This window comes from Sminthopsis crassicaudata, chromosome 3 (assembly GCF_048593235.1).
Source record: "Sminthopsis crassicaudata isolate SCR6 chromosome 3, ASM4859323v1, whole genome shotgun sequence".
NCBI classification, from domain to species: domain Eukaryota; kingdom Metazoa; phylum Chordata; class Mammalia; order Dasyuromorphia; family Dasyuridae; genus Sminthopsis; species Sminthopsis crassicaudata.
Window position 1 is genome coordinate 14066395 of NC_133619.1, and position 8451 is coordinate 14074845.

General features: G+C 37.5%; 1 protein-coding gene across 2 annotated transcripts in view; it reads left to right on the top strand.

Moving 5' to 3' along the window:
• LOC141560209 (vomeronasal type-2 receptor 1-like) overlaps positions 1-7923 on the top strand; it is a 52703-nt gene extending 44780 nt beyond the window's left edge. For both annotated transcript variants that reach the window (XM_074298060.1, XM_074298059.1), the window contains 2 exons: positions 3875-3998; positions 6275-7923. In XM_074298060.1, the coding sequence (XP_074154161.1) occupies positions 3875-3998; positions 6275-7257 (1107 nt within the window). In that variant the 3' untranslated portion in view covers positions 7258-7923. The remainder of the gene's footprint in view (positions 1-3874; positions 3999-6274) is intronic.
• The last annotated feature ends 528 nt before the right edge of the window (positions 7924-8451 follow it).

Genomic DNA, 8451 nt, shown 5'->3' on the forward strand with positions numbered 1-8451 from the left:
ACTTCCCTTCTTATGACTGCTATTGTTCAATTTATTGAATAAAATCTAATTCTTCATGACCCACCGGAGGCTTTCTTGGACAAGATAGACGATAGAGCTGTTGGTTATTTCCTCTTCCAGCTTATTTTACAGATGAGGAAGCTAAAGCTAACAGGAACAAGGGACTTGGCTCAGGGTCACACAGTTAGTGGATGAAGCTGGATTTGAATTAAGGAAGATGAGTGTTTCTGACACCAGCTCTGGTGCTCTATCCACTGCACCACTTAGCTGCTCAAGGTTTTTGCGGGTCTTATTGCATGGTTACCTTTTGCTGGGAATATACCTTTTTTTCCTTAAGATCTAGTCCCTAAACTAATGGATTCTCTTCTCATTGAGAGGGAATTGGGTGGGTGGGAAGAGACTACCAAAGTTGGAGCTTGGTGCAAAGCTCCAGTACAGTACCCGATACATAATAAGTCTGTATAAATGATTATTCCTTTCCCCTACAGTGAAATGAAGACCAAGGGTTCAAATTTTACTTTGATTCTACTTACTCAGACAACCTTCTAAATAGATAGTAACTGCTGAATAGATACCAACCTGCATTGGTAGGTGGAGTTTTCTTTTTGAGAATGCAGGATGCGTCCACTATTAATGCTCTCAGCCACAGTATGATTTGGGGGAGAGGGATCACTCTCACAGAAATCTAGAAGAGGTACTGGTTGAGATGATATGGCAGGGGGTGAAGCAGTTGGTAGAAGGAGATAATGAGTAATAGAAACATAAATTCAGGAATTATTTTGGCTGTTATAAAGCCTGAAGAAATTCTCAGAAAAAACAAACAAACAAACAAAAAACAAAAAACAAAATGCCTACCACTTCCCAGAAAGCCGAGCTTTTTAACCTGATCAGTTCCCTTGATGAAATGTCAGCCCCATCCAAGAATATAGAATTTCAAAGTCCCTCAAAAAGTCAGCATCATGTTTGTCCCATTGTACTGGAGTTGTAAAATAATAGGGGAGAGGGAGGGAAGAGAGTGGTCACCTAATCTGCTGCTTGAACTAGAAGAATCCTGGAGAGAGCTAGAGAGGAGAGGCAGCTCTAAGTTTTTGCAGTCCTTCAGCTGATTGGTAGTTCTGTTTCTGCTTTTCTACATTCCATTTCTTTCCACTTATTTTTACTCCACTTCCCTTTGTTACCATTTACACTAACTTACCTCCATTCTGGGCTTATTTCCAGATTAGGTATGCGACCATTGGATCTGTCCCTTGTTGGTCAACTGCTTTCCAATTCAAATCACACTTATCCTCACTTTCCAATTCTTCCATCTTCCCAGCTCACGTCCATATAGTACAAACTATAAATATTAGTTGTTCAGAGCGACAGATTTTAAACATAGATGAAAGGTCAAATTTGGAAAATAATGTATTCTCTGAATAAGAGATTATAGGGAGAAGAAAGTATGTCAAAAGACCAACTCTGGAAGTAAAGGTCCAGTTGTGTGTGTGTGTGTGTGTGTGTGTGTGTGTGTGTGTGTGTGTGTGTGAAAGGTAGGGAGAGAAAGTTAGAGTTAGTTGAGTTGGTTGCAGCAGAAATACAAGATATATATTGAAAAGTAGGACAGCCAGGGTAGTGTTATGCTGGAGAAGTCAATGGAGGAGAGAACTTAAAGGACAAAGACTTGATCCACAAGATCAAATTTGAAGAGATAAGAAGAATAATTATTATTTAAAAAGGCAATTGAATTTGGCAAGCAAAAAGGTGCCACTGAAAGAGCAGCATTGGAGCAATGAAAGATGTAGACTAGATGAAATTGGTGAAACTGATTCTGTCATATAGGAAGTTGAAAAGGGAACCAGTCATGAGGAAACAGGCAGAAGGTTATTCATTTAAGAAGTTTGATGGTGGAAAAAAGAGAGAAACTGAAAACTGGATGAAGAGCTGGATCATGGGAAAGACTTTGATCAGACTTAGGATGATCCACATATGCCTGGGAGCAGAAGGAAAGGACCAGTGGGAAGGGTGCTGTAGAAGATCCTAGACAGGGAAGAGATAAGCAGGAGAGCAAATGTAAATGTAAAATGTAAAATGGCCTGAATTTGATCATTACACCTTGAATATTCCCACAAATCAACTTTTTTCCTTGTTCCATCAATTCCTATTCTGTCAGCCTATTCTGTCATATGGCTTTCCAATACATTTAAAGGATAAACCTATCAAATTTTAGTTATTTTTCAGAGATATTTGTTTCTGCATTTAGGGAGACCTGAGTTCAAATCTGACTTCAGATACCTACTGGCTGTGTGATCCTAGACCTCACTTTGCTTCAGTTTCCTCTTCTGTAAAATGAGCGTAATAATAACCCCTATCTTCCAGGATTGTTGTGAGGATGAAATTTTATAAAATACTCAGTACAGAGCCTAATATATAATAAACACTATATAAATGTTAACTATTATTATTATTATTTGTTAAGATCTTGGAAATGCAAAGCAGATATGGCTTTTTATATAAACTGATGAATTCTTAAATCCTTAGTGGAGATGATCAGCTATTATACTACATATATATATATATATATATATATATATATATATATATATATATATATATATATATATATATACATACACACACACATATATATATATACATAGCATATATACATATATATGTGATTATATATTATATTTAATAGCATAGAAAAGCCAGCTGGAAAGTTTTTAGCACCTTTGTAGGAAGATAGTTTCTGTACTAATAGTCATGATTAAAGAGGAGGTACTTGATAATAATCTACTTTTAGAGTTCATTGCCTGAGATAAAGAAATTCTTTCATAGCTCTTTCACTCAGAGGTTGCTGTTTACATTCTCATTATTTTGATATTAAAGTAGACATTTTAGCTACTATGTAAACACTTTCAATTTACAATTTCCTCCCATTTGCAACATCCTTCCTTGATTTTCAGTGAAACATCAAGGCAGTACTTAATGACATATAATAACTTAGTAACTCCCCCAGCCTGGGTCATAGGAGCTTAAGTCCCAGAGGGAAGATTTCAAAAGTAGATTTAGTAGAGCCTAAGAGAAACAACTGTAACTGGTTGATTATTTTTCTCTTTCTCTTAGTTAATATGTTGCCATTAACCAAACATTCTGACTGCTAGGTAGTTAGAGGGCTGAGTTAGGAAGACCGGAGTTCAAATGTGATCTCAGACACTTCCTAGCTGGCCAAGCAAATCCTTTTACTCCTGTTTGCTTCAGTTTCATCCGTAAAATAGGGATGCTAATAGTACCGATCTCCAAAGGTTCTTGTAGGAATAGAATGAGATGATATTAGTAAAGCAATCTGTAAAGCTCAAAGCACAATTTTAAAGATAATTATAATGATGATGATGATGATTGTGATGGTGATACTAATGTTAATCAGTGACAATATATCTAGGGTCCACTCTTACTCATGGTTTTTGTTTTTCCAAAAGACATGAAGGAAAAAAAAGACTTAAGTAACTAGTTCTCAAACAACTTTTTCAGGCTATGGGAGGGGAGGCAAATAATGAGATGGAACAAGATCTGCTTTGTTTCCACTTTCATGGGATCCTTTTACATGTTGTTGAAAGGTTAACAGACACATAAATAGTCCATGTTAATAAGTAGGGTTTGGGCCTGTTTTTCTTTTCTGTCTCAGAAGGAGGCACCAGGCAGAGTTGTGAATCTCCATGTTTGGTTTTCCACTTCTGGTCCTTTCCAAACTAAACCCTTGGTTTAGGGTGGGAAGGTGAGGAAGAGGAAGGTGGGTAAAGAGGTCCATAGTATTCTCTAGCTGGATTTTTTTTTTCATCCCAGTTTTAGTCTTATTAACATTGTAGAATAAAAACCTGTGTTTTGTTCTTTTTAGCTCCCGAAATCAGTGTGCACTGATCTGTGTAGACCTGGAACCAGGAAGGGGATTCGCCAAGGGGAGCCCATATGCTGTTTTGATTGTATCCCATGTGCCGATGGTCATGTGTCCCGTAAGCCAGGTAGAGTGAGATTGCCTTTTACCTTTTGTGAAACACATGGTTGGATGCATTTTTGCTTTATAGTAGTGAGGTTTTTTTTTTAAATATGCTAATACTAGGTAAATGAGCTTTTTCCTATTGTCTTTCTTTTCAATACATTCTAAGATTTATCCGCACCCCACCCCGTGTCTGTGATGTTAGCTGGCATTTTAGAACAAAGTCATTGCTTTATTTCCATAATTAAAACCTCTTAAGGGATACCTAAAATGAATTTACCTCACTCTAAATTCCTCTATGGCAAAAATAGACATTCCTGACCAAATGTTACCACTTGGTCCCATGCAAAGAGAGTGAACGTTAAGTGGAACGATGCTATACAAGGTCATTGCTACCTCAAGAGCAATGGAATATTATAAATGGAAGAGAAAGTAATTCCAGAGTCCTGCTGATAAATCAGTGTCTGATAGAATAATCATGTTCTCACGGTGCAGATTGAGACAACCATTTTTGATTATGTCATATATGTAGGTTTACTTTGCTTGTCTATTTGTTACAAAGATTATGATTATGATTATTATTTTTTTAATTTGGAAGAGGAAGATCAAAAGGAGATTTGAGATCTAGCAGAGGTGTTACACAAAGCTCATAAAAACCAATCAACATATATTAAGAGCCTGCTATGTTCTAGAGAGTCTGCTAGGCTTTGGGGCAGGGGACACAAATGCAAAGAACTCTACTATTTACTCCTGTGTGACCTCAGACAAGCCAAGCAACCTCTCTGTGTCTAGATTTTTTTCCTTTGTGATTTCCTAGTGCATCCAGGATCAAATATAAACTCTCTTAAGTAAAAAAAATTCCTTCATAATTTGACTCCCATTTAAGTCTTTCTAGCCTTAGTACTTATCATATCCTTTCCTGCCCTTTGTGGTTTATTAAATTGGTTTTTATTTTATCCCTCTTAAACATGTCTTTCATCTACATACTTTTTCATCATCTGAAAATTGTTCATATCCTTTGACCATTTATCAATTGGAGAATGGTTTGATTTCTTATAAATTAGGGTCACTTCTCTATATTTTGGAAATGAGGCCTTTATCACAACCTTTAACTGTAAAAATATTTTCCCAATTTGTTACTTCCCTTCTAATCCTGTTTGCATTAGTTTTGTTTTACATACTTTTTCTTAGACTCTTCCCAATGCCTGGAATGCACTTGCTTTCCCCTTTATTTTAGAATTCCATCCTCTTTCAAAGTTCAATTAGAATCCCACCTTCTGCCCTAGGTGCCTTCCTACTGAAATGAGTTTGTATTTTATAAATGAAAATAAATAAATGAATAAAAATATATATGTTTGTTTGTGTGTGTGCATACTATATATATATATATATATATATATATATATATATATATATATATATATATATATATAAATAATGTATGGTATGGATATATTTTATATATATACACATATATACTCACATATCCAAATAGATTAATACATATATATAGTATACATATACACACATATGTATACATAGACTATACATATGCTATATAGTCTACATATGTATATACTATATAGTGTGTGTATATATATGTGTGTGTGTGTGTATACATACATATTCTCATGTATGCATAGTATATATGGTCATATGGTATATATATAGAATGTTCATATATATATGTATTCATGTATATGGTATATACACATATATACATATACACACATATATGTATATATATACATACATATATACATACACATATATGTATATATATACACATGCACACACACACACACACACACACATATATATAGTGCTGCTTTCCTGGTAAAATATAATCTCATTGAGGCCCAAAATTGTTTTGTCTTGACATTTGTATACCCAGTACTTGACATAGTTCTTAGGTTCATAGTAAGTGCTTAATAAATGCCTGCTGACTGACTTACCCCAAGCCAGAAGGAGCCTTAAAAGTTATCTAGCTCCATTGTTTTATTTTACACCTGAGAAAACTGAGATCACACAAGATTTAGTGGCTTTCCTAAGGTCACTTGGGTAGTAAGTGCCAAGGTTATGACTGGAACTCAGGACTCCAAATCTGGCCCTACTACTTCTCTTACACCCTTGGGGCATGGGCAAGCCATTAACCTATGTGAGTTTCACTTTCCTCATCTGTAAAATGAAGGGATTGGTTTAGGTGACTTCTAAGATTTCTCACTCTTTCATTGTGGTCCAAAGAAAACAGGATTCCCCGCCCGTTCCAGAATTTTCATTTTTCTTCCATTTGTTTTCCAGGTTCGAGGGAATGCGACAAATGTGGTGAGGATTACTGGTCCAATGATGACAACAGTGACTGTGTCCTGAAAGAGGTGGAATTCCTGGCTTACAATGAAGCCTTAGGCATTACCCTCGTGACCCTGTCCATCTTTAGCGCGCTGGTGGTCCTGGCTGTGACAATTGTGTATGTGGTTTATAGGAAAACTCCCCTGGCCAAAGCCAATGACCGGGAGTTGAGTTTTCTTCTCCAGCTTTCTATCATCATCATCCTTCTTACTTCTCTCCTCTTCATTGGCAAGCCCTATGACTGGTCTTGCAAGTCCCGTCAGGTGACGCTCGCTTTGGGCTTTTCTCTTTGTCTCTCCTGCATTTTGGGTAAAAGCATTACATTATATTCATCCCATAGAGCATCCAAATCAAAAGTCAGATTTATATCTGTCTGGCCCATTTGTCAAAAGATTATCGTGCTCGTTTCGGTTCTCATCCAGACGGGTCTTTGCACTGCCTATTTGATAATAATGCCCCCTAAGCTGTACAAAAACATGGAGTCCCAAACCATTAAGATCATCCTGGAATGTAATGAAGGCTCCATTGAGCTGTTGTGCTCGGTATTTGGATTCGACGTCTTTCTGGCCCTTCTCTGCTTCCTAACCGCCTTTGTTGCCCGCAAGCTGCCCGATAATTACAACGAGGCAAAATGCGTCACATTCGGGATGCTGGTATTCTTTATTGTCTGGATCTCTTTCGTCCCCGCTTACTTAAGCACCAAGGGCAAGTTCAAAGTGGCTGTGGAAATCTTCGCCATCCTGGCATCGAGCTTCGGTCTGCTCGGTTGTATATTTGCCCCCAAGTGCTACATCATCCTGATTCGGCCCAAGAGAAACACAGATGAGATTGTCAGTGGGAAGGTCCCTACCACTGATGGAGGAATCCAGTTGACGTCGGCCTCTGTCAGCAGTGAGATGAACGTCACGGTTTCTACAGTTGTACTTGATGACTGAGTCAGGCTGGAATCTTACTTCCAAATTTCAATGCTGATATGTTTTCCTCTTCTGTTCTTACTACTGGGAATTGGGCATTTCCACTTCACTGCTTTTTGACTACTTTAGGGAAGATATTGATTTAGGCTCTGGTGGGTTAATTTTTCACCTAGAAAATGGGCCAGAATGTTCACCAAGGCAGGGAAAGTAGCACATGCAGATCTTCCAAATATTCATGTTTGGATGTTTTGGGGCTTGGTGTCCCCATGGCGAATAAAGGAGTTGATAGGGGGAGGGAATATATACTTGGATCCACATAGCATGAAACTGAAAAGGCAAAATTGTAGTCAGAACAAATCTGAGCATAGAGGATCCAAAATTCTGGCTAATAACAAATTATTTGCATTTGGCAGAATTTAATTTTGCCCATTAGTTGCAAGGCCCAAAGTGTTTAAAATCAGCTCTGTATCCCACAATCACTTGCAGATACCCCTTGGTGAATTCTTGTACATGGTCTATTTGTTGTAATTGGCTAATCTCTGGCAACCGTCATTAATGATGAGGCCATTGGAGGGAACCTTTATTTTATTTCCTAGAATTTTTTCTCAATCTTATTGAAATATTAGAAAGAAACATGTGCTCCTGGTCTTTCCCTTGGATGAACATGACACTTTGAAATAAACCAAATGGAGAAAATTCTGTGTGAATTTTATCTGTCTACATTATGTTGTAAGAGAAACTTGAAGTCTAGGGTGCTATTGAGGGTCTTAGGCCAAGGGAATCTCCATGGCTTCTCCCAACTCAGATATTCGTTGGTCTGAGTTCTTGGTCTGAATGAAAAGTTGGTTGAGACTAAATATGGAGACAGAAGAAGGAGCTCTCAGCCATCTCTGGTTATGGAAACAACAGCAGTGTTGGCTCAGGTAATAAGAGCTACTCAGGTGGACAGCTTGATAGAAGAGAAGTGTTTAAGTGAGGCAGGCCCTTCTGGCTGATGGTGTGATACAAGGGCCAAGAGAACTTCTTTCCTTCTGGCCTGGATAGTACCCAGAATCCCACCAATGAATGGATTCATTCCCTCTGGGCTAAGACATTGACGGTACCTGCTATCCCTTTTTTCTTAATGGATGTTTCAGCAATACTTTAAAGTTCCTAAAGTACTTTTACCTACATTTTATTATTTGAACCTTATCATCAGAAGGAGGGATTATAGTG